The sequence below is a fragment of the Macaca fascicularis genome, chromosome 1 (genome assembly GCF_037993035.2).
Source record: "Macaca fascicularis isolate 582-1 chromosome 1, T2T-MFA8v1.1".
Classification (NCBI taxonomy): domain Eukaryota; kingdom Metazoa; phylum Chordata; class Mammalia; order Primates; family Cercopithecidae; genus Macaca; species Macaca fascicularis.
The window spans coordinates 172682494-172709720 of record NC_088375.1 but is presented as its reverse complement, the minus strand read 5'-3'; the positions used below and the strand labels follow the sequence as shown (position 1 = coordinate 172709720).

At 40.2% G+C, this 27227-nt stretch overlaps 1 protein-coding gene across 12 annotated transcripts in view; it reads left to right on the top strand.

Annotated features, from left to right (window-relative positions):
- The window catches only part of PATJ (PATJ crumbs cell polarity complex component), a 426407-nt gene that overhangs the window by 265672 nt on the left and 133508 nt on the right, over nt 1-27227 (top strand). For all 12 annotated transcript variants that reach the window (XM_045369982.2, XM_045369962.2, XM_045369973.3 and 9 more), the window contains one exon: nt 7722-7813. In XM_045369982.2, the coding sequence (XP_045225917.2) occupies nt 7722-7813 (92 nt within the window). The remainder of the gene's footprint in view (nt 1-7721; nt 7814-27227) is intronic.

The following is a 27227-nucleotide window of genomic DNA, read 5'->3' as shown; positions in this document are numbered from 1 at the left end:
CTGTTCAAGTTTGATCATGAGATTGCAGCAATCCAGTCCCATCTTCAGGCTCCACTTCTGATTCTAGTTCTCTGGCCATTTCTACCACACCTGCAGTGACTTCCTTCATTGAAATCTTGAACTCCTTGAAGTCATTCATGAGAGTTGTAATCAGCTTCTCCCAAATTCCTGTTAATATTGTTTTTTTTTTTTTTTTTTTTTTTGTAGCCACATTTATTTAAGTGCACAGCTCAGTGGTAATAAATACAGGTATATTCTTTTTTTTTCCTTCCCCTCTCCTAACTCCCCCACAAACCCCCTCCCCACCCTGCCCCAGCCTCTGGTAATCACCAGTCTACTCTCTATCTTCATGAAATCTACTTTTTTAGCTCCCACATATGAGTGAGAACATGTGATATTTGTCTTTCTGTGCTTGATATATTTCACTTAACATAATGGCCTCCAGTTCCATCCATATTATAGAAAATGACAGGATTTCATTCTTTGTTATAGCTGAATATTATTCCATTGTGTATATATGCCACATTTTCATTATCCATTCCCCTGTTGATGAGCACTTAGGTTGATTCCATATAGGCAAAGGAGTTTAATTGACTCATAGGTCCACATGGTTGGGAGGCTTCAGGAAACTTACAGTCATGACGGAAGGGGAAGGAAGCAAACACATCCTTCTTCACATGAAAGACTGTTGTTGAAAATTTATTGTTTAGTGTAGCCATCTTTGTTACTGAGCTTAGCTAGATCTTCTGAATAACTTGCTGAAGTTTCTACATTAGCACTTGCTGCTTCTCCTTGCACTTTTATGAGATTGAGACTTCTCGCCATAAACCTCTGCTAGCTTCAAACAACTTCTGCAACTTCCTCACCTTTCCCAGCCTAGATAGAATTGAAGAGAGTTAGGGCCTTGCTTTGGATTAGGCTTTTGCTTAAGGGAATGTTATGGCCGATTCAAACTTCTATCCAGACCACTTAAACTTTCTCCATATTAGCAATTAGGTTGTTTCGCTTTCTTATCATTCCTGTGTTCACTGGAGTGGCACTTTTAATTTCCTTCAAGAACTTTTCCTTTGCATTCACAACTTGGCTAACTGATGCAAGAGGCCTAGCTTTCAGCTTATCTCAGCTTTTGACATGCCTTCCTCACTAAGTTTAGTCATTTCTAGCTTTTGGTTTACAATGAGAGATGTGGGACTCTTCCTTTTACTTGAACACTTAAAGATTATTGTAGGGTATTAATTGGCCTAACTTCAATATTGTTGTGTCTTGGAATAGGAAGATCTTGGAGGAGAGAAAAAGAGATGGGGAGCAGCTGGTCAGTGGAGTAATCAGAACACACAATTGTGTGTTAATTGATTAATTAAGTTTGCCATTTTATATGGGCACAGTTTATGATGCCCCAAAACAATTATAATAAGATCGAAGGTCATGGATCACATATTGCCATAACAGATATAATAATAATGTAAAAGTCTGAAATATGGAGAGAATTACCCAAATGTGACACAGACAGGAAGTCAGCACATGCTGCTGTAAAAATGGTGCCAGTAGACTTGCTCGATGCAGGGTTGCCACAAACTTTCCATTTGTAAAAAAAAAAAACACACAATAAAATGAGATATACCTATATACTGAAAAAAGTGTCATAAGGGTATGTCGTTATTCAAGGTTCAGTGTGTTTGCATGAAGAGAAAGGAACAGTTTTATGGGGCTCCATATTGCATTCGGGACTTTAAAAAACCTAAAAGTCTTAGATGGGTATGGTGGCACATGCCTGTGGTCCCAGCTACTTGGGAGGAAGAAGCAGGAGGATCTCTTTATCCCAGGAGACTGAGGCTATAGCGAGCCACATACATACTACTTCACTCCAGCCTGAGTGACACTGAGACCCTGTCTCAAAAAAAAAAAAAAAAACAAAAAAACAAGCAAAAAGCAAAATATAGCTTAAAAGTCAACTATTGGGCATTTCCCCCATGTGTTGTAGTGACCTGGTTTTTGGTTGATACTGACTTTTTGATCTCAAAAGTCCAAGACCTAAGATGGTAGGGTGACCAACTCACTTTTCTGTTCTTGTTCATCTTTTTATAGAGATGGCCGTTAGAAGTTATCTCATGTTTTCTGTGTACCATCCAGATCATGTGACCTCTGGGTATGCCCTAGGATTATAGGCTTTTAAACTAATTGCTAAAGCACCTTGGGCAAATCATAGTTTCCTAATCTAGTGAAAGTAAATCCTACCCCAGTTATTCTGAGATTTAAGTGAGATACTGTGCATAATGAGTTTAGCATAGAGTTCTGCACTGAGTAAGCACTCAGTAGATGGTAGCCTTTATTAACTATAGTTAGCCTAATAGACTTCCAAAAAAGAATGCTTTTTTTTTCTTTTTTTGCCTATATTATTTGGAAAACTTTCTACATCTGTTGTTTAAAGAATAATGTCCTCAGAGAACAGCTTCTCAGTAATACAATAGATGATAATCTAAAGCTAATTGTGCATAAAATATATCATTCTTTCCAACTTGTTATTGAGTTTTCAATAGAGTATGTTTCCTTTAGTGATGAAAAAATATGAAAACTGCTTGAATAGTTGGAAGCTGTATAACTTTTATTTAAATAGTGAAATTGTTTTATATTAAATAAGAAGAAAACAAAAGAGAGACCTCTCCTAAAACTGAATGGCTACAAATGGGTTATTTTTTTCCCCTAGCCCTAACCCTAAATGTGTTATTTTTAAGGCCATAAAAGAGTCTTTGTCTTGGATTTATTTTTTCATCCAGAGATCAGCATTTTTCTTCTAGATTTAATCCAGTTAAATCAGGTTCACTCTTTCTTGGGTTTCTTGCTCTGTTCCCAGTTTTCCACTGCATAGCAGAGTTTCTCCAGAGGCCTCGGCATGTTGCCGGGAGCAGCTGCCTTAGCTGTAAACACCCGGATTGGCACTGGAAAAAACATCAACAGCAAGCAAGCTGCTTTGCCTTTCCACTGCCAGAGGCTCTGCACATGTAGAAACAGCACCATGAAAGGCATAACTTTAGATTTCCTCTTACGTAAATTAAAATTAATGAACTGCTTTCTTCGTTTCGGATCTCATTTTTCCCTCTCGGAATAATAGTACCATAGATTCTATTCTACCAAAATGGAGGATCACCACTAAAGAAGCAGACATATCCATAAACATGAAAGTTAGATTTCCTACATGCTCAAGCGTTTTGCTGATCAAAACCTTTTTTTTTTTTTTTTAACCTTAGTCATTTTGAAGGCTGGAGCCCATGTTAGTGAAAGCCTACTCACAGTTGATTAAGTACCACTTCCATTCAGGACTGCAATTCAGCACATCCTCATTGAGGGCTACTATGTGCAAGCTCTGCATGAAAAGCTGGGAGCCACCTAGAGGAGGATGTTGGCTCCTGCCCTAAGGAGCTCAGCTCAGTTCAGTAGGTGTTGTGTGCCTGCACTGATGCTTACTGCCCAACAAGGATTGACTTTACCATGTTGTGTTGTGGTATAAGTGCAAGAAGGGAAATTTTTTTAAACCTAGTGCCACAGGATTCAAAGACAGGAGGGTAGGATAGGTGGTTTAGAAAAAGTTTCTGGAAGCAGAGGCTGAACACAATGGGGAAGACATAGACATTCACAAATGCTTAACTGAATGCCAGGCCTTGAATCAGGCTCATTCCAAATGTCATTCATCTTTTTTGAGACAGAGTCTTGCTCTGTCGCCCAGGCTGGAGTGCAGTGACGCGATTTTGGCTCATTGCAGCCTCCGCCTCCCAGGTTCAAGTGATTCTCATGCCTCAGCTTCCGAAGTAGCTGGGACCACAGGCACATGACACGATGCCCAGCTAATTTTCGTATTTTTAGTAGAGGTGAGGTTTCGCCATGTTGGCCAGGCTGGTCTTGAGTTCCTGACCTCAAGTGATCTGCCTGCCTCAACCTCCCAAAGTGCTGGGATTACAGGCATGGGCAACCGCACCCGCCCTGCCATTCTTCTCACTCTGCCAATCAGGCTGGAGTGCAGTAGTACAGTCATAGCTCACTGTAGTCTTGAACTCCTGGACTGAAGCAATCCTCCCACCTCAGCTTCCCCTGAGTAGCTGGTATTACAGGCACACGCCACCATACCTGGTTAATTTTTTATTATTTTTTTGTAGAGACAGGGTCTTTCTGTGTTGCCCAGGCTGGTCTCAGACTCCTCAAGTGATCTTCCTGTCTCAGCCTCCCAAAGCTCTGGTATTACAGGCATGAGCCACCACACCTGTCCTAATCTAATTTTCAAATATGATTTAAAGTACCTTGTTTGTAGTTAATTATAAATTAAAGAGATTGGAAAATATGATCAGCAAAATACATGATCATACTAAACATACTATTTTAAAACTTGGTTTTACCAGTTAGTACCATTTTGGACATTTTCTATGTCATTAAGTATGCTTTTTCACAAACTCTTAAAGATGATTTCTTTCCTTGTCTTTTCTTTCTTTCTTTTTTTTTTTTTTTTTTTTTTTTGGAGACAGGGTCTCACTGTGTTGCCCGGGCTAGAGTGCAGTGGCACAATCTTGCCTCACTGCAGCCTCAACCTTATAGGCTCAAGTGAACCTCCCACGTCAGCCTCCCAAGTAGCTGTGACTACAAGTGCATACCACCGCACTTGGCTGATTTTTATATTGTTTGTCAACACAGGGTTTCACCATGTTGCTCAGGCTGGTCCACCGGCCTCAGCCTCACAAAATGCTGGGATTACAGCTGTGAGCCTCTGCACCCGGCCACTGCATGATTTCTTTAACCATTTCCCTTGTAGCTAAGTGGGTAAGAAGATACAAATATAAGAAAAGTTAAATTCTTAAAGTGTTAGGAGAAAATATATAGACAGTGGACTTATTTTTAAATGCATGATACTAAGGATAGAAACGTATGCCAGGCACAGTGGCTCATACCTGTAATCCCAGCACTTCGGGAGGCCGAGGAGGGCGGATCACCTGAGGTCAGGAGGTCAAGACCAACCTGGCCAACATGGTGAAAACCCGTCTCTACTAAAAATACAAAAAAAATTAGCCAGGCTTGGTGGCAGGCACCTGTAATCCCAGCAACTCAGGAGGCTGAGGCAGGAGAATTGCTTGAACCTCAGAGGCAGAGGTTGCAATGAGCTGAGATCATGCCACTGGACTCCAGCTTTGGCAACAGAGCAAGACTCTGTCTCAAAAAAAAAAAAAAAAAAAAAAAAAAAGACACGTAATAGCAAAGACGAATAGTTTTAAAAATCCTTTGGGTATCAAGAGTACTCTAAATAAAATGTAAAGGCATTATCTTGTTTAATTCTTACAATAGCTTTGTGAAGTAGGTACTTAGATTTCTTTTAGAGAAGGGGAAACTGAGGCACAGAGAACTGACAGTGTGGAAATCGGTGCTTTCTATGAGATTGATGATTTTGTGTGTGTGTGTGTGTGACTGAGTCTCACTCTGACCTAGGCTGGAGTGCAGTGGCACAATCTCGGCTTGCTGCAACCTCCACCTCCCAGGTTCAAGCTATTCTCCTGTCTCAGCCTCACCAGTAGCTGGGACTAAAGGTGCGCACCACCATGTCTGGCTAATTTTTGGTTTTTGTTTTTGTTTTTATTTTTGTTTGGAAACAGAGTCTCAGTCTGTCACCCACGCTGGAGTGCAGTGGCGCCATCTCAGCTCCCAAGTAGCTGGGACGATAGACATGCACTACCACACCCAGCTAATTTTTGTATTTTTTAGTAGAGATGGGGTTTCACCATGTTGACCAGGCTGGTCTCGAACTCCTGGCCTCAAGTGATCCATCCGCCTAGGCCTCCCAATGTGCTGGAATTATAGGTGCCCAGCCTAATTTTTGTAATTTTAGTAGAGACGGGGTTTCACCATGTTGGCCAGGCTGGTGTCACACTCCTGACCTCAAGTGATCTGCCTCCCTTGGCCTCTGAAAGTGCTGGGATTACAGGCGTAAGCCACTGTGCCCAGTGAGATTGAGGATCTTCCTGCCGAACGAAAGCTGATAAAATAAGAGGCAGAGTGAGAAGGTAGCTCCAGTTTGGTCTTTCCATCAGCCTTGGATGTGAATCCCAGCTTTACCACTTAGGAAAGGTGACAGAAGGGCCGCTTTTCAGACAGTTGAAAATACTATATTTTCATTTCATATTTTAAATTGTTCATTTCCATATGCTTTCTCATTATAACTATTTTGACCAAAAAAAATAATAATAATGTGTTTAGATATCTTGAACATCAGTTGTGTCTTAAAATGCAAAATTCCAGAGACAGCAAGAACAAATTAGATGCTAATTACAACTCCTTTTCCTATCCCTTATATAGCACACTATACTATCTCTTAAATAGTAGAGATTGTCAAGTTCACACTTGAATAGGGATGGTATAGGTATCAATCATTAACTACGTTTTAAAGAGATGGAAGGAAAAAAGTCAAAACTACGAGCTGTTACCAACTAGGTGAAATAAAGTAAGAGAGTTTCCAGCTATCATCATAGTTTATCAGTGGGAAATTTTGAAATAAAGAAATTTAGAATTTAAATGTTGTTTAGGTCATCTTTTGGTAGATTCAATCAAGTTTAAAATTCTACCATGTCTTGGATATGAGCAGACGGCTCATTGATGGCATTCAGTAAAATCTTTCTGTGTAGCTGGTTTAAAATTTGACTTAAAACAGGGACATAATATTTACCTTCTCTTCAGTAACAAAATTTATGTTATGTAATAACCTTGACATGTTTACAAAATCATGTTTAATGGGCTCTCCAGAGCTCCGGTGAATACCACAATTTGGTCTGTTTTCAACATTTCTAAATAATCTGGGAAAGCTGTAGGAAATGAAATATCTGTCGTAAACTTTTTGTATCAGGCTTAACTACTGCTTTCTTGAAGTTTAGCAAAAGGATAAAGGGCTGTATGTTCTTCATTAACTGTAGTCAAAACTGAATTTAAGGATTTTTGATAGCTGTTTAGAATTACTGTTTGAATCTCTACTACAAAGAATATTAAGATTTTTAGCATTTGAGAGTCCTAATATTCCCACTTAAAAATCATTAGACTTACTTTGGGAGGCCAAGACATGTGGATCACGTGGTCAGGAGTTCTAAACCAGCCTGGGCAACGTGGTGAAACCCCATCTCTACTAAAAATACAAAAATTAGCCAACCATGGTGGCACACACCTGTCATCCCAGCTACTCAGGAGGCGGAGGCAGGAGAATTGCTTGAACCTGGTGGGTAGAGGTTGCAGTGCGCCAAGATCGTGCCACTGCACTCCAGCCTGGGTGACTGAGCGAGACTCCGCCTCAAAAAAAAAAAAAAAAACAGTAGACTTAGGGCCGGGTGCAGTGGCTTTTGCCTGTAGTCCCAGCACTTTGGGAGGTTGAGGCGGGCAGATCACTTGAGGCCAAAAGTTTAAGACCAACCTAGCCAACATGGTGAAACCTCATCTCTACTAAAAATACAAAAAAATTAGCCAGGCATGGTGGCGCATGCTGGTAATTCCAGCTACTCAGGAGGCTGAGGCATGAGAATCACTTGAACCCAGAAGGTGGAGGTTGCAGTGAGCCAAGATCGCACCACTGCACTCCAGCCTGGATGACAGAGTGAGAGTGTCTCAAAAAAAAAATAAATCAGTAGACTTTATCATTTAATTCCAAGTATATACGTATATACTTGTAGACATGTGTAATTTAGTACATTGTATTTTTTCCCAAACAGATAAACAATCAGATTCTGTATGGAAGAAGTCACCAAAATGCATCTGCCATTATTAAGACCGCCCCATCAAAAGTCAAGCTGGTTTTCATCAGGTAAGATTGCTAGATCTGGTTTTGCAAAATCAAAGACCTCTTCTGAAGATGTTATTAATGTAAGACTATGTCATCTTTGATTTGTCTAGCGAAATCACTGTTTCTTCTAAAAACATATATTCCTTTTGTAACTGTCACTTCAAGAAAAGTATTGCAGGGCGCGGTGGCTCACGCCTGTAATCCCAGCACTTTGGGAGGCCAAGGCGGGCGGATCACGAGGTCAGGAGATCAAGACCATCCTGGCTAATATGGTGAAACCCTGTCTCTACTAAAAATACAAAAAATTAGCCGGGCGTGGTGGCGGCGGGCGCCTGTAGTCCCCGCTACTCAGGAGGCTGAGGCAGGAGAATGGCGTGAGCCCGGGAGGCGGAGCTTGCAGTGAGCCAAGACTGCACCACTGTACTCCAGCATGGGTGACAGTGAGACTCTGTCTCAAAAAAAAAAAAAAAAAAAAAAGAAAAGTACTGATTGTTTTGATTATGAAGTTTTCTTACTTGCTTATGTTTCACAGCGTAGAATCGGTAGCTGAGGCTAGTATTTATAATTCAGTTATAAAACATTCTTCCCTTTCTGGATCCATTTATCCTGTATATAAATATAATGAGACCTGCTAACTTCTCTTCCTGTCACTATTATTTGGTACATTTGCTGAATCATTAATGTCTTCATTAAAGAATAAACAAGAAAATAGAACTGAGGACATTTTTAGGAGCTTCCTTGTAAGAGTGCTGGTGAGAAGCCTGGAGTAGAGAAGATGTCAGCACTGCTGCCTAGAGTTGTATTGTATGTTTGGGGCTTCACATTTACTCACACCTCCCCTGCAAGCTGATTGAGCCCTCTTGGTACAAGTAAATCAGAATTAGGGATCTGACTGTTTGTAGCCAACATTGCCACATCAGCAGTAGAAATGAGGTTGTTTGATTCTCTTTATTGGACTGAAATGACAAGTAAATCTGAATTATTTTTAGGTCATGTACCTAACCCTCTATGTTCACTGTAGCTCTGCTTCTTTTTCCTTCTGGGACTCAGGTATCATCTGTAAAATGGGATAATAAAGCACCTCCCTCATTCATTGTGATATTTCAGAAATTGAAAATGCTCAATACAATATCTAGCAGAGAATAAGGGGTGAAAGAATGTTAGCTGCTATTTTAGGATGATGACAATCATTATTATTCTTCCCTTTCTCATTAGCTACCAGCAGTAAGATCTGTCCATTCCCAGGGACCATTGGGATTAGGAGGTGGTTTTATTCCCAGCATGGGCACTAACGTGATTGAAATATTCCTTTCCACTTCTACTTTGCTCCTGAAGAAATCCTGCATTAGGACCAGGCACGGTGGCTCATGTCTGTAATCCCAGCAGTTTGGGAGGATCACCTAAGGTTAGGAGTTTGAGACCAGACTGGCCAACACAGCGAAACCTGTCTCTACTGAAAAATACAAAAAATTAGCCAGGTGTGATGGCACACAACTCTACTCCCAGCTACTCGGGAGGCTAAGGCAGGAGAATTGCTTGAACCCAGGAGGCAGAGGCTTCAGTGAGCTGAGATCGCACCATGCACTCCAGCCTGGACGACAGAGAAAGACTCTATCTCAAAAAAAAAAGGAAAAAAAAAAAAAAAAAGACCAGGCATGGTGGCTCACGTCTGTAATCCCAGCACTTTGGGAGGCTGAGGCGGGCAGATCACGATGTCAGGAGTTCGAGATCAGCCTGGCCAAGCCAACATGGTGAAACCCTGTCTCTACTAAAAATACAAAAATTAGCCAGGCGTGGTGGCGCACACCTGTAATCCCAGCTACTCAGGAGGCTGAGGCAGGAGAATTGCTTCTTGAACTCAGGAGGCAGATGTTTCAGTGAGCCGAGATCACACCACTGTACTCCCACCTGGTTGACAGAGCGAGACTCTGTCTCAAAAAAAAAGGAAATCCTGTATTAGCATCCTTTTCTCCCACCTACTGGCACTTTCTGGCTTTCTAGTTTTTTACTCTATTTTCAGAGAGTGAAAGCTTCCTCCTTCACATATGTCTTTGTATGTTAAGATGAGCCCTTTATCCTTACTCTCCTTTGACATCCTCTGTTAGACACCAGTCTCCTTTTTGGTTTTCTTGTCCTTTCTTTTGGCAAGGGTTATAAAATTAGAGTTAGTTGATTTAAAAAAAAAATTGAGTAGACTTTGAAGAAAGGTCGGCACTCAAGAGATTCAGATGTTGTTCATTGAGAGAAGTCCACAAAAGTAGTGTGTTTAGACTTGAAAACTTTGCATAAAGTTGTGTGGGGGCCGGGCGCAGTGACTCACACCTGTAATCCCACCACTTTGGGAGGCCAAGGCAGTAGGATGGCTTGAGTTCAGGAGTTTAAGACTGGTCTGGGCAACATAGTGAGACCCAATCTGTGCAAAAGAAAAAAATTAGCCGGGTGTCGTGGCATGTGCCCTGTAGTCCCAGCTACTTGGGAGGCTGAAGCAGGAGCATCGCATGAGCCAAGGAGGTTGAGGCTGCAGTGAGCCATGATCACGCCACTACACTTCAGCTTGGGTGACAGCAAGACCTTGTCTCAAAAAAAAAAAAAAAGCACACTGTGTGGCTAGTACATGAGAAGATGTATGTAGCACTTAACAGGGTCAGCATCTGCACATGGTATTTAGTACATAGTGATGGCTGCTACCACAAGAGCTGTTATCAACATTACTTACCTCTTCAGCACATGTGGTGGGGCTTTTATTACCCACATGGGCCGTGCAATTTTAAAGAGAGCAAAAAGAACATTGAATAGAGTCCAAAGGAAATAATTTAATGCAATTGTGTAGTTGGGAAATAAAACCCTCCTCCTTCAATAAAGAAAGGTTAAACGATTTGAAATTATTTAGAAGACAGAAGAGAAACCTGAATAGAATTTTAATCATAGTAGTAAAGCTCCATCAATTTAGAGTCTGATTATTTCAGTTTTGATCATTGAACAGAACAGAATCAAGAAAAGAATTTGTTGAGTAAATCAATGGTATACACAAAATTGAGGACGCTACTGAATGCTTATTTACTGGAAGTGATTTTAAGCAATTTAGAAGTATCAATGTACATTTAAAATCTGTACTCTAATTCTTAGTCCATTCGGACTGCTGTAACAAAATACCCGAGTGTCTTACAAAGAACAGAAATTCATTTATTTATTTATTTATTTTGAGACAGAGTCTTGCTCTGTCACCCAGGCTGGAGTGCAGTGGTGCGATCTTGGCACACTGCAACCACTGCCTCCCAGGCTCAAACAATTCTCATGCCTCAGCCTCCCGAGTAGCTGGGACTATAGGTGTGTACCACCAGGCCCGGCTAATTTTTTTTGTATTTTAGTAGAGATGGGGTTTCACTGTGTTGGCCAGGCTGGTCTCAAACTCCTGGCCTCAATGGTCTGCCCACCTCAGCCTCCCAAAGTGCTGGGATCACAGACGCGAGCCACTGGGCCTGGCCCAGAAATTTATTTCTCACAGTTTTGGAGGCTACAAAGTTCGAGATCAAGGCTCTAGCAGATTTGGTGTCTGGGAGAGGGCCTGCTTCCTCTTTCATAGATCTATTCCGTGTATCCCACGTAACAGGAGGGGCTCCCTTGGGCCTCCTTTGTAAGGCAGTAATCCCACCATGAGGGCCCCACTCTCATGACGTAAACACCTTCCAAAAGGCCCTGCCTATTAATACCTTCATGTTGGTGATTCAGTTTCAACATATGAATTTTGAGGGGACACAAACATTCAGACTGTAGCATGAACCTTTCCTGCATGGTCTTTCAATTACAGTGTGTAGCATATAATGAGTGTTCAGAAAGCTTTATTGAATGAATTTCCTTTTTGCTCCTACTAAGCAGTTCTAGATTACTTATTGTCCAAAGGCAACAATTATAGTAAGTTCATTGTTGTTATTTTGTGGATTAAAAAATATATATTTCTGTAACTCAGTATTTTACAAAATTCCTCATACCTCAGCCCCTCTTCCCAGTACTTTCCCAAATTAGCTAAGATTTTTTTATATCTTCTTTTATAGGGAGAAAAAACATATAGGAGTGATTCTGAATAATTATTTATTGTAAGAATCCTGATTTTGCCTGTTTTAGAATCAAATCCTGAAGAAGTTAAAATTCGATTCATTATCAAGTTTCCAAAAGTTAACACTTAAATCATCTCAGCACCACAGATGCGATTTTGCTTGTCTTTTGAACTCTGCATAGCTTGTACTGTGTTATAATGTAACTTTGAAAACTAGTTTTTATAAATTGTATTTCTTAACAATTTGCACTTCTATTTGGCAAAATTTCCTTCCTTAGTTGAAATTATCCTCTGTGCTTTTCCATTATACAGAAAATTTTGGCTTTTATACCTTGGCAACTGTTTTTCAAATTTATTGACAATTGAGATGAAAATGGGAACTGGCCACAGGTTTTAGAGAATGATTAGCAGTAATCACAGAAAGCTATTAAAATATGCTGCAAGCAACATTTTAATTAACTAAGGCCTTTAGTCTATAGCAATGTACATTTTGTGATCAGGTCCTTGTCATATTCTTTTAACACTTGTATTTATTCGTATACTAATTCATCTATAATTGGCAAGGGGTCTGTGGGTCATTAGCACAAATTAGCAAGTTGCAGCTATTTATACATGACTTACATAATCACTTTTTCCCTTTTCCTTTTCACATCATTAGATTTTGGACAATCCTGGAAATTGTACTTTAAACATGTGGTCTCTGATACACTAAATTATTCAACTCCGTATCATCCAGATGCATATTACAATCTGGGTGCTTGCTATGCACTCTACATTCGGTTCTGTGGGTTTTCGTGTTTGGCATTCTCCCCTTCATGTGAGCACACCAATTTAAGTACAGGAGGAGAACTATATTAACACAACGAATAAATTGCTGTATTTGGCAGTGCAGGGATCCAAGGAGATTAATGATCTTGCCTGCAGCTCTTGTCATACCTTCCCCCACTATCAAAACTTGAATGTCATGTATAACAACTCACTCTCCGTTACTTAATTACATGTGGAAAATGTGTACTGTGTAAAAACTCCTGGGGCTAAAGGAAACGAGATGAAACTGAAATCCTTGGAAAGATTTAGTGCTAGCTGTCAAGCCCCACTGAGTAAAAGTGGACTCACCATGGGCTCCACCTTCCTGTATCAATTGAACATATGTCTTGCTTGTGTAATTAAAAATATAGCGTGGCTCATTGTCCTCTGGCCATATCCCTGAAAGACGATATTGCTTGAAGTTAATGTGAATGCCAGAGTCATCTTAAGGAGATGATCATCTGAAGAAGCAACTTGGATGCCTATTTTAAAAATCCTTCTTGGCCGGGCATGGTGGCTCACACCTGTAATCCCAGCACTTAGGGAGGCCGAGGCGGGCGGATCATCTGAGGTCAGGAGTTCCAGACCAGCCTAACCAACATGGTGAAACCCCGTCTCTACTAAAAATACAAAAATTAGCTGGGCATGGTGGCGGGTGCCGGTAATCCCAGGTATTTGGGAGGCTGAGGCAGGAGAATCACTTGAACCCAGGAGGTGGAGGCTGCAGTGAGCTGAGATCACGCATTGCACTCCAGCCTGGGCAAAAAGAGTGAAACTCCATCTCAAAAAGTATAAAAATAAAAATCCTTCTTGTGCTCTTGATTCATTAGATCTAGTTTTGATAAACAGGAAAAAAGAATGCATGCATAAGCCTGAGTTTAACTTGCGTAAAGAAACATTCATTCATCTTTTCAGCAGGTGTTTACAGAACACCTACGTGTGTTATTGCGGTGGGGTTGGTGATGGAAAGAGCACAATTTCTGTCTGAAAGGAGGAAACAGAGAATAAACAATAGTCTAGTACCTTATCCAGTGATATAAGTACTCTGATGCTGTAGGGACATATAGGAGATGCATCTGATGTAGTCTTTGGGGTCTGTGGGAAGATGTCACAGAGAAAGATGCTTAGGCTAAGACTCGAAGGATAAGTAAGCAAAGTCATAGGATGTGTAGAAACCCAAAGGTTCCACAACTGGGTACCCAATCAGAATACCTGGACATGTGCTTCTAGGAGAGAAGCAATCCTTCTTTAGGAAGGTATCGTTGGGTAAGTATAGCTGTGTATGTCAATTGTTTTGAATTCTGTAAGGTAGCATGATGTCAGCTGCAGGTTTTTCAGAGATGGCTCTTATCATTTTGAGGTGTTCCTTCAATGTGTAGTCTGTTGAGGGTTTTTATTATGAAGGTATGTTGGATTTTATCAAAAGCTTTTTCTGCATCTATTGAGATGATCATCATATGATTTTTGCTTTTGATTCTGTTTATGTGGTGAATCACATTTACTGATGTGTGTATGTTGAACCAGATTTGCATCTCAGGAATAAAGCCTACTTGGTGGTGGTAAACTTTTTGATGTGCTACTGAATTTGGTTTGCTAATATTTTGTTGATGATTTTTGCTTCTATGTTCATGAGGGATACTGGCCTGAAGTTTTCTTTTTTTGTTGCATCTCTGCCAGATTTTGGTGTCAGCTGATGCTGGCTTCATAGAATGAGTTAGGGAGGTGCCCCTCCTCCTTGATTTTTTTGGAACAGTTTCAGTAGGATTGGTATCAGTTCTTTGTACGTCTGGTAGAATTCAGTTTGAATCCATCTGGTCCAGGGCTTTTTTTGGTTGGCAAGTTTTTTTTTTTAATTACCAATTCAATTTCAGAAGTTGATATTGGTCTACTCAGTTTTACTCTTTCGTGGGCAGAATTGGTAATTTTTTCTTTGCTACTTCCATTCCTTAATACAATAAGTGCATATATTCGCTTATGGGAATTATGCCTGTATTTGTTTCACCTCTTTTGGCACTCAGAGACAACTAATTGGGATGGTCATCAGGGATGATGTGAGCTTGCTTTTTTTCTTTCTTGCTGGTCAATATTTATACTATTTGCCCAGTGGAATTCCTGTTTCCTTGGGTAGACCCCCACTTCCCATCTCCCAATACACACACAAACACACACACACACACACACACACAGAGAAACAGTACATCTAGATACCTGTCTCCCTCTGTGGAAGCTGAAGGAGCCAGTTCTTTCTCTCACTGCCAAAGTGTGGCCAGCGGGTGGTCAATGTGTCTCACACTTGGGCAATATGATACTTTAGGCATAGAATTGGAAGCAAGCGATGTGAGTGATTTGATACGAATGGTGTTTATCCATAGAGCCACAGTGCCCTGGCCAGACACTCCTGCTACATCCTTCTGTTTCCTACTTCCTTGTCCTCTGGAGGTCTCTTAGTTCCCAACTGTCCCAAGCCTGATCCTATAGCCTGTCAATTTTGTGAGAGCTCAGTATCCCTCCAGTAAATTCTCTTTTGCTTAAGTTGGCCCAAATTTATTTTTATTGCTTACTGTCAAAGAATCTTAATGAACAGATAAGAAATAGCACTATCTGAAGAAATTACGGCAACCAGAGTGAGACGTTTGGTTTCCTCTGTGCATATTCCTGTCACTTGTAAACTTTTAGCCTTAGAATTCTGAGTTTTTCATCCTTCAGACGACTTTAGCAGAGCATAAGGCCTCTGAACAAGTCTCTACTGAGGATCTCCGGTATGACTCATTACCATTGCCAAACCATTGCTGCCTCTTGAAATGAGATTACCATGATTATCAAAGAGTAATCAGGCAGGATTTGTCCCAGTTTGTCCCTGAGGGTGGGGATCCCAGCACATGGCCTTATGGTGAGGGCTGCATATTAAGGTCTGTGTTCCTGAATGTTTGGGATTTGCCAGCCAGGAATAAGAGGGGAATGGGTGAGAGTATCTACTGTACTACCTTTTAGAAAGACTCTCTTGGAAGGCTGGGCACAGTGGCTCACACCTGTAATCCCAGCACTTTGAGAGGCCAAGACGGGCCGATCACTTGAGGCCAGGAGTTCGAGACCAGCTTGGCCAACATGGCAAAACCCTGTCTTTACTAAAAATGCCAAAAAATTAACTGGACATGGTGGCATGCGTCTGTAATGCCAGCTACTCAGGAGATGGAGGCAAGAGAATCACTTCAACCCAGGAGGCAGAGGTTGCAGTGAGCTGAGATAGTGCCACTGTACTCCAGCCTGGGCGACAGAGAGAGACCCTGTCTCAAAAAAAAGAAAAGAAAAGAAAAGAAAAAAAAGGGCTCTCTTTGATAAACTTATTAGGCTAAGTCATCCATTTCATCCAGTCCTAAGTTCCCCACATCAACTCTCCTGCCAGCCTGCACTGCCAAATATTTTATGACCCACCTTTTCCTCTGCGCAACTGGCAACAATTATTTAGAACATGCCTGGGGCCTCCTGTGTAAAATGTGGGTCTAGATACTGCTTTCTCCCGGCAGCCCTCCTTAGTGATTGACATTGTTTGAAGTGCCAAGTAAATAGAACTCATTATTCCACTGTCATTGGACTTTTATTTCCGATTCAGCATACTCAGCTATTTTGGTAGTTTCTTCTAATTGTGAATTGGAACTGTTTCCTCTGTTCATACAGTTAGGAGTATCTCCTGGAATCTTTTTGGAAAGGAATTTTTCCGTTGAGATAGAATGATTTGCTTTGTTTTGTACATGACTTCTGGCTCATTTACATGGAGCTTTCCTGGCTGAACGTTAATTCAGTGTCGTGTTCCAATTAATACAGGAAGTATAGAGATTATTTTTCACTATCCTGAGATGTCTCAGACCACTAGATTTAGTCCAATCAGAAAGCAATATCCAGGCCTTGTTTGTTGTGTTGATGTGTTCATTTATTCAACATTCGTGTGTGTGTGTACGTGCACATGCACCTAAATGATGTGCCAGGCACTAGATTGTAGTTGTAATCATTTTAGAACGAGTTGCAATAAATAAAGTCAGCCTGCTCAACAATCCAGGCTGAATTCAGGCACATAACTTCTGCTTTTGATAAAATGATATTTTGTTGGCATAAAATGAGATCCTATGGATTTGGTGAAAGGACGTTTCCAAGAGGCAGGCCCAGAGCACCCTGAAGACAATCATGATTTTAAGTGACATTGTAAGTAATTCAAACATATTTTCATCACACTTTCACTTTTTTTCTTGCTCAGGTAATTTTAATTGCGATGAAATAAACAACACAAAATTTGACCACAGGACCCAGCAATTCTACTTGTGGAGCATGCATCCAAAATAATTGAAAGCTGGGTCCGGAAGAGATATTTCTATATCCGTGTTCAGAGCAATATTATTTACTGTAACCAAAAGGTGGAAGCAACCGAGTGTAACATATAATACAAAAAGTACCATTTTAAATGCACAGTTCAGTGGCTTGAAGTACATTCACATTGTTGGGCAACCATCATCACCATCCATCTCCAGAATTATTTCATCTTCCCAAACTGAAACTCTGTATACATTCAACAATAACTCCCCATTCTTCCCTCCTCTCAGCCCCTAGCAGCCACCATTCTACTGTCTGTCTCTGAATTTGACTGTCCTAGTACCTCACATAAGTGGACTAGTGCAGTGTTTGGCCTTCTGTGACTGGTATATTTCACTTAGCATGTATTTTCGATGTTCATTCATGTCACAGCATGTGCTAGAATTTCTTACCTTTTTAAGGCTGAATAATGTTCCATTTTATGTCTGTGCCATGTTTGTTTGTCCACGCATCCATCGATAGATACTTGGGTTGCTTCCACCTTTTGGTGGCTGTAAGTAATGCTGCTATGAACACGGATATACAGATATATCTTCCAGACCCTGCTTTCAATTCTTTTGGATATATACCGCACAAATGGAATTCCTGAGTCATACAGTTAATCTATTTTTAATTTTCTGAGGAGCCTCCATACTGTTTTCCGTAGTTGCTGTACCATTTTACATCCCTACCAACAACGTACACAGGTTTTACTTTCTTCATAACCTTGCCAACATTCCTTTTTTTTTTTTTTTTTTGGATGGTATCCATCCTAATGAGTGTGAGGTGGTATCTCATTGTGATTTTGATGTGCCTGGTTTGCACTTCCCTGATGAATTAGTGATATTATCTTTTCATGTGCTTACTGACTTTTTGTGTGTTTTCTTTATAGAAATGTCTATTCAAGTCCCTTGCCCATTTTTTTAATGAGGTTGTTTGTTTTGCTGTTGTTGAATTATGGGAGTCTTTACGTATTCTAGATATTAACCACTTGTCAGATATATGATTTGCAAATATTTTCTCCTATTTCATAAGTTGCCTTTTCACTCTGTTGATTGTGTCCTTTGAAATACACAAGGTTTTTTATTTTGATGTCCGATTTGTCTGTTTTTGTTGTTGCCTGCGCTTTTGGTGTTGTATTCAAGAAATTATTGTCAAATCCAATGTCACAAAGCATTTCATCCCTATGTTTTCATCTAAGAGTTTTATAGTTTTAGCTCTTGTATTAAGCCCTTGATTCATTTTGAGTTTATTTTCATATATGGTGTAAAGGAAGGCTATGACTTCATTCTTTTTTTCCCCTCTCTTAGAGTTGAGGATCTATGTTGCTCAGGCTGGAGAGTAGTGGCTCTTCACAGGCATGATCATAGCACAATTTGGCCTCAAACTCCTGGGCTTAAGCCATCCTCCCATCTCAGCCTTTTGAGTAGCTAGGATTACAGATGCACCCCATCTGTGTAACCTTCACCCAGAAGACTTCTTTTACATGTAGATATCCAGTTTTTCTAGCACCATTTGTTGAAAAGATCATCCATTCCCCCACTGAATGGTCTTGGTGTTCTAGTTGAAAATCACTGAATTATATACAAGGTGGGTGTGATGGCTCACGCCTGTCATCCCAGCACTTTGGGAGGCTGAGGTGGGAGGATTGCTTGAGCTCAGGAATTCAAGACCAGACTGGGCAACATAGCGAGACCTCGTCTCTACTAAAATTCAAAAAGAAAATTAGCCCAGTGTGGTGGCACCCACCTGTGGTCCCAGCTACTTGGGAATCTGAGGTGTGAGGATTGCTCTAGCCTGGAAGGTCAAGGCTGCAGTGAGCCATGATCACATCACCCATACTGCTGCCTGGGCAACAGAGGAAGACTGTGTTGGAAAAAAAAAAAAAAGCCAGAAATGGTAGCCTGCACCTGTAGTCCCAGCTACTCAGAAGGCGGAGGTAGGAGGTTTACTTGAGCCTAGAAATTTGAGGCTTCAAGTCTACAATGAGCTATGATCATGCCACTGCACTCCAGCCTGGGTGACAGAGTGAGATCCTGTCTCAAAATACATACATACATACATACATGTATATAAACATTTATTTCTTGGCTGTCTGTCCTATTCTATAGGTTAATATGTCGATCTTTATGCCAGTACCACACTATTTTGATTACCATAGCTTTGCAGTAGGTTTGAACATCAAGGAAAGGTAAGATCTTCAACTTTTTCTTTTTCAAGATTGTTTTGGATATTTGGGGTCCCTTAAAATTCCCTATGAATTTTAAGATGAAACACACTTTCTTGCTTTTAGAAGAGGTAGAAATGCTTCTTAGGAATATCTCATATCCTGATAAAGTTATGGCATTCTACAAATATACACACACTACCCGTTACATTAGATGTCTTATTTTTCATCATTCATAAATTGTCACCATGGACTTATTGTGTTTCCCTGAAGCATGAGTATGTTCTCCTCATGACCACTAATTTTTATTTTGGCAACAATTTACAGTGTTCTTTTCGAGTTTATATTAGAGTATCCCATATTTATCCTAAGGAATTAGTTGAGGGCTATCAAATAACATGTTAATGAAATCCCTTATTATAGTTGGAATTATGGTTACACCTTTGAGGCATAAAGAATAAATATGTTATATCAACAAATTGCTGTATATGACATATATGTGCATCCAAAAATACAGTGAAATGCTCTTAGAAGAATAGAATGAAGTTACTGAGACAAGCCACATAAGCAGTTTAGAAATTCAAAGCAGCAAGCGATTGCTGTTGGAGAAGTGGGTACAGCAAGAGTTAGTTAATATTTAATGCTAGCTAGGTAGACTTACACAGGAAAGAATTGAGTCCAAATGGCATCAGCAATTCACGATTTACTGAGCACCTCCTGTATGTCATATGCTGTATAAGGTCATACAGTTAAGTAAGAAGTTCTCCAACAACTACAAAGACATGCAAATAAGTAACTATACATCAGGCAAAACAAACATCCATAGAGGGAACTCATTGATGTTGGGTTATTTTCAGGCTCGGTTCCGGGGGTAGTTTTCACAGTTGAGAGGGAGCAATTTGGATGGATTCAGATGCAGAGAAAGCAGAACAAGAAAACAAGTAGGGATACTGTTGTCATAGACCAGGCAACATGAAAAGGACATGAATTAGGATGGAAACTATGGGATTAAAAGAAAAAAGAAGAATAAAGCCTTTAGAGTCAAAGCATTAGACTCAGTGATGTTTTAAATTTTTTGATTGATGGCTGAATGAATTAATAGTAACCGAGGACGTAGCACCTAGAAGTCTAAGCATTTGAGATTTAACATGACAAAGCCATAAAACATTAAATATTTACTTCTATTAGTGTGCTTTGGTGCTTTGACGTTTATATTATCTCCTAACAATTCTATTAATATTAGACATTATCCCAGTTTTAAAGCTTGAGAAACCAGGGTTTTATGTTGTTTTGTATCTTACTTACATCTTATCAGTGATAGAATCCATACCCTTGCTTTGGTCTGTCTGTGCCTTTGCTTATATTCATTTCCAAGCTAACGTAGTTGTCTTGTACTACACATTATCATGGCTTTATTTTTTAGTTGGAGTATAATTTATACTCAGTGCAATAGATTTTATGTCTTAAGTCTGTTGAGTTTTGATAATTGCATACACCTGTGTAACCTCCACACAAAACAAAAATATAGACTATTCATTCACCTCTGAAAGATTGCTGGTGTCCCTTTACAGTCAATCTCTCCTTCCCCCAAGAGCCACCTGCTTCCTGATTTCTGTCACTATAGGTTAGTTTCAACCGTTCTTAAACTTAATGTAAATAGAATCAAACAGCATTTATTCTTTTGTGTCTGGTTTCTTTCATTAACATAACGTTTTTGAGATTTATCCATGTTATGTTTATTCCTTTAATCACAGAGTAATACTTCATTCTATGAATATACAAAAATTTGATGATCATTCTCCTGTTGGTGAACATTTGGGTTGTTTCCAGTTTTTGGTTACTATGAATAAGGTATAAATGTGGCTTTTTAAAAAATTATTATAGAATAAACATGTATAGAGCATGTTAGACTCAGGGTAGACACAGTTATGCTTCAGTAACAAACAGCCCCAAAACTCATGGCTTAAGACAACAAAGAAATAAACAAAGGTTTATTTATTTCTCATGTTACATACCCATCAGGGCTCAGTAAGGAGCCCTCTGTTCACCATGGTCATTCACGTAGCCAGGCAGCAGAGGTGCCTTCTCACCATTTGTTTCCATGATCACCAATGCAGAAAAAGGAAACGTAGCTAATCAAGCACTGGTTCACCTTTAAAGAGGAAGAAAAGTTGAAGCTAGAGGATTTATGAACAGCCCTAATAACTATCCCAGAATAGTACTGAGGAAATTACACTCCACTGTAATATTCACCACTATACCTGCCCCATCACACAAAATGAAATTTTAAAGCCTTTTATAGTCATTGTATCTCTATAAGGGATGGGTAATATGTTAATAGATAAAACACCCAGAACCTACATATGAAATGTGGACAGACTGCAGTTGATACAGTGAGCAGACTTAGAACTGTGCATGTATTTTTACCCCAAGGAAATGTATTAAATAATTGAAAAAGTAATAGCCCAAAATTTAACAGCCTAGACTCACCTAGGGATCTTAACTTGCGTATTTGAGAGAAGGAGACATCTGTGGCTCTGGATAGACTATTAAAATGGGAAACACTGTAGTATAGTATTTAAGAGTAGGTTTTGAAACCAGAATGCTGTTTTTGAACCTCAGCTCTGCTATTTATCAGCTTTGTGATTTATAAGCTGTGTGACTTTGGTCAGGTTGCTTAACCTTTCTGTAAAACCAAGAGAAAATGAAAAAAAAAAAATTCTAACTAAGACATAGACTTGTTATGAAGGTTAAATGAGTTAATGTATGTAAAGCATTTTGAACAGTGGTATCTGGTAAGCAGTCAAATGTTATGTTTCTAGTTATATTTCCGGTGACCATGTTTTCCAAATCAAAATTTGTGTCATGTATTAATTTTCTCTTGCCGTGTAACAAATCACCCAAATTGAATGGCACAAAACAATACCCGTTTATTGGCTCACAGTTGTGTAGGTCAGAATGCTGGCATGACAAGCCATGGCTCAGTTCTCTGCCCAGGGTATCACCAAGCTCAAGTCAGGCATAGGCCAGGCTGAGGTCTTGTCTGGAGGCTTTGAGGGGAAAGTCGCTTCCAGGCTCATTCTCTGTTTTCTTGCTGGTTCTCAGGTGGGGGCTGCTGTCAGCTCCTAGAGGTCCCTACAGTCCTTGTCAGGAAGCCCCCTCCATCCTGAAGCAAGCAATGGTGCTTCCAATCTCTGACTTCCTGTCTGTGACCTCTAGGCATTCTACAAAGAGTTTAATCAGTTTAGAAATCATTTAAGTCAACCTACTAATTTAAGGCTTTAGGATGCTGAGGTTCTGAGTGAAATCTCCAGATTTGAAGGGCTTTGCTTGTATGATTAGGTCAGGCCCAAACTAATAATCTCCCTTTATCTTATAGTCAGCTATGACTTATCATATAGTCTCATCATGGAAGTGAAATTTGTCTGTAAACTGGGGGCAGGAATCTTGGGAGACTTAGCATTCTGTCTAACACAAGTTACATGATTTTTACCAATGTGAGTTTCATTTTTATAACAAAACAATTCAAATCAGGATCCAAAATGTGTGTTTTCCACAAATATAAATATATTCTACAAACAAGAAGCTGAATTAGAGGTATTCTTAGCATACTTTTGGAGAAAAACTAAATTGAGATCCCTTGAGTAGTGTATTAGTCTGTGCTCACACTGCTATGAAAATACTATCTGAGATTGGATAATTTATAAAGGAAAGAGATTTAACTGACTTACAGTTCAGCGTGGTTGGGGAGGCCTCAAGAAACTTATAATCACAGTGCAAGGGGAAGCAAAGCACCTTCTTCACAAGGTAGCAGGAAGGAGAATGAATGCAGGAGGAACTACCACACACTTATAAAACCGTCAGCTCTCCTGAGAACTCGCTCACTAGCACAAGAACAGCATGGGGGTAATTGCCCCATGATTCAATTACCTCCACCTGGTCTCTCCTTTGACACATGGGGATTTTGGGGACTACAATTCAAGATGAGATTTTGGGTGGGGACACAGCCAAACCAGATCAGGTATTAATGCCACAATTGCAGTTGTTTGTTTACTTAGTTGTTTGTTTACAGCTAAGTAAATGATGCTAATATCATCAAAGGCAAGAATCGTCTTTTATCCATTTTGAATCCATTTTATCCATTTTTGTGTACATAGCATAAATATTTGTTAAATAAAGACATGTATATATTCAAAATAAAATCAAAGCTATATAGTTGAGTTTCAACCAATCAAAGTAACCACCAGCCAGCTTAAACTAAAAGGAGAATGTATTGTGAGAGTCCAGATGCCTCATGGACTCTTAGAAAAAGATCCATACAATAAGGCTCCAGAGATGGACCCAGGGCAGCTCTAGAGATGTCGGCAAAAGGGAGTTCTGAACCCCTGTTTTTCCTTGAGCATTTCCATTGGTAGTCTTGACGTTGCACTCCTGATCTTTATATGTCTCTTCCAAATGTTAAGCCTCTGGGAGAGAGAATCTGATTGCCCCAAACTGAGGCAGATGTCTGCCCCCTTTATCCAGTCTGATTGAGGGCAGGGCTATTAGTACCTAGTGTAGACATTATGGCCCATCCAAGGAATCACTGTGAGCTGGGTGGACACCCCAAGAAATGGCCTTTACATGTGGTAAATACTGATGGCTGGCTGACTACAGGCAGCACGGCCTCACTAACGCATGGAAATAGCTCAGAAAGCACAGGGTGGTTTCAGGAATTCTGGTTTCTTTTCCCTGTCTTATTAAGATGACTTTTGTTCAATAGACATTTACATCACAGTACACCTACTCCCTGCCAGGTGCCACACTACAAGCTGAGGATATGAAGTAATAAGATCTCATCCTTGTGCTCAGAGTGGGAGAAAAACCAGCACAAGTAATTTGAACAGAGCGTGGCAAGTACAGCAATGAGGACACACATGCGGTGTTCCATGCTCTGGAAAACCGGTCTCACCCTTATCTGTGGGAGAAGTCCATTATCTCTCTCCCAGCAGCTCTTAAAGATAATTATAAAAACACCCACAAACAATTACAGTTCCTGACTGTGTTCTCTTTGAGGCACTGGGACCTAAGAAACTTAGGCTAATTATATGGAAAGGAAAGTTTCACCCGGCTTGATGGCTCACACCTGTAATCCCAGCACTTTGGAAGTCCAAGGCAGGCAGATCACTTGAGGCCAGGAGCTCAAGACCAGCCTGGCCAACATGGTGATACTCCAGCTCTACTGAAAATACCAAAATTAGCTGCACATGGTGGCACACGCCTGTAGTCCCAGCTACTCAGGTGGCTGAGGCATGAGAGTCACTTGAACCTGGGAGGTGGAGGCTGCAGTGAGCCGAGATCACGCTACTGCACTCCAGCCTGGGCGAGAGAGAGAGACTCTGTCTCAAAAAAAAAAAAAAAAAAAGAGGTTTAATTATAAAGCAAACAGATTTCATTACTTATGAGAATCATAGGATATGAGGGCTCAAAGGTTCTCCAGATATCATTCAGGCCCAACTGCTTGTCTGAAGTATAAATGCCTTCTCTCCTTTGGTTGCCCTTTTCCTACTTTTCTCTTGAAAATTGCAGCTATGTCAGCTCTCCATGGCTTGATGCTGAGGGATGTGACCACTTTATTAAGTGGATTATAAAGGATTATGAACTGTAACTTCTTATAGCAGCTTTCTTCTTTTCAGTGAGAGTAATTGTTGGTTTTCTATTATGTAAGGTTAAAAAAATTTAATATGGACTTTAAAGGCCATTAAAGTCATACTAATTTGTGAAAAAATCATTAAATTGTAAAGGGATAACTTGGCCAATTTGAGCTAACTTGGTTCAGTTCATCATGATCTCTCAATAAGAATTCATGTACAGCCATATTTTTAATGCTGGTAACCTTTGAAAGAGATATGAAAAGTCATCTATTTAATTACTGCCAAGTATACTCTGCACTGTGAGTTCCAGATCTAGAGCAGACATGGCCTGTTGGCTTTCGGCCCTAAGCTGAGCTTTATTGTGTTGTTCAATGGGAGAAATTGAGTGGGAAACAGAATTACCACTGGAAAAATGTTGTTCTTTACCCACAAGTGACGGATTACTTTTGCTATATGTGAGCAAACTGCTGAGGAATGGATTGTACTCGCTGAAAAACAATAGCCAAGCCATCTCTTAACATAATAGTGTTTGCTCAAGGCACCTGAAATGCAGTCAGAAAAAACAGAGATGTGCTTGATATGCTATGTCACTTTATAGTTGTAGTTTTTCTCCCATTTGGTTTGGTTTGGTTCATGCCTAGATAGTCTAAGAATCCAAGAAGCATAGAGCTTGAAATGGCACCCAGACTTCATGTTTTTATTTATGCTGTGTTTCATTCCACAAAAAGTTTAACCAATTTAGGATTCTTATAACTTAGACTCTGAGAAGTGATTTCCCCAAAGTCCCTCTGTTAGTTAGTGACTGGGCTAGAACTGAGACTCCTACCTTTCTGTCTCCTTATTGAAGAGAGTTGTCATTACATCCCACCCCAACCCACCCCACCATTCATTCTTTTTTTTTTTTTCAATAACTGTGTTAAGCACAAACACTTGCCAGGCACTATGTTACCCCTAGATAGTGTCATAGGGAGTAGGATGGACATGAGTCCTGTCCTTGGAATGCTTCCCATCCAGAGAGAAATTCAAATTTGGAGCAAATGTTCACACAAATCAGTTAGGTAAAATATGAAAGAAACAGACCTATAGCAGCAATCATTGTCTAGGGTACTATGAGCATATTAAGAAGCCTGGAAGGCTTGTTTTAGGAAATGACATTTATGGTGAGCTATGAAGAAGAAATAGGAGTAAATCAGCCAAAGTATTTGTCAAGCAGAGCAGAAGAGAATAGGGTAAGAGAAGACCTTGAGGCGGGTAGATCTTGGCTCATCTAAGAAGTGGAAAGAAAGTCTGTGCAGCTGGACTGGGGCATAAGTGAGCAAGGGGAAGAAGCACTAGAGGGGGCCAGAGATGGGGACTGGGACCTCTGAGCTTCCTTATCAACTTTGAGCTTGATCCTAAGTGCATTAAGAAGCCATAAGAAGGGGTTAGAAATATGATCAGTTTTATGTGTTAGAATCATAATAACTTTGCTGGGTGGAGAATGGGTTGGAGAGAGGATGTAACTGAGTTGCTCTTACATGCAGGTGAGAAATGATGATGGCTTATAGATAGGATAGGATGGAAAGAAGTGGAAAGATCCAAGATATGTGTTGAAGGTAAAATCCATAAGACTTGCTGGTTGGAAGTACAGTTGAGGGAAGAGAATTTTCAAGAATGACCCCTGGTTCCTGGTTGAACAACTGGACAGATGTTGTTGACATTTACTCTGGTGGAGAGAATTGGCTGTGGAACCATATGGTGACTAAGTGGGATAAAAAAGCTCTATTTTATTTGAGATGCTTGTAAGACATCTAGTGGAGATATAAAGTAAGAGTGGGTATGCAGGTCCTAGTCCTAAGCTCAAAAGATTTGGGCTAAATATGTGGATTTGGAAGACAACGATATATAGAATAGTCTTTGAATTTAAGGGAAGGGAATAATTCACCTAGTTAGAGGTCATTGAACTCACATTGGAGGGGAAGGATGGGTGGGGTATAAATTAAATAAAGAATACAAAAATTAGCCAGGTGTGGTGGTGCATGCCTGTAATCCCAGCTACTCCGGAGGCTGAGGCAGGAGAATCGACTGAACTCAGGAGGTGGGGGCTGCAGTGAGCCGAGATTGTGCCATTGCACTCCAGCCTAGGTGACAGAGTAAGACTCCATCTCAAAAAAAAAAAAAAAAGAAGAAGAAAGGAAGGAAGGGAGGGAGGGAGGAAAGGGAAGAAAAAAGAGAAAAAAAGGCATTTCAAGAAAAGGCAGTGACATGACTAAATCAAAGGAAGAATGGTCACATAATCCAATTGGTGAAAACTAAAGCATACAGTGGGGTTGGATTTTGAATGCCCTCCCAAGTCAGGCAGTAGCTGTTCTATATACATGAGTCATATGGAGATAAATCTGTAAACAGTCTAAGAACTTTACATATCAGCAGGAAGCGTTTTTTGTGAGCTTC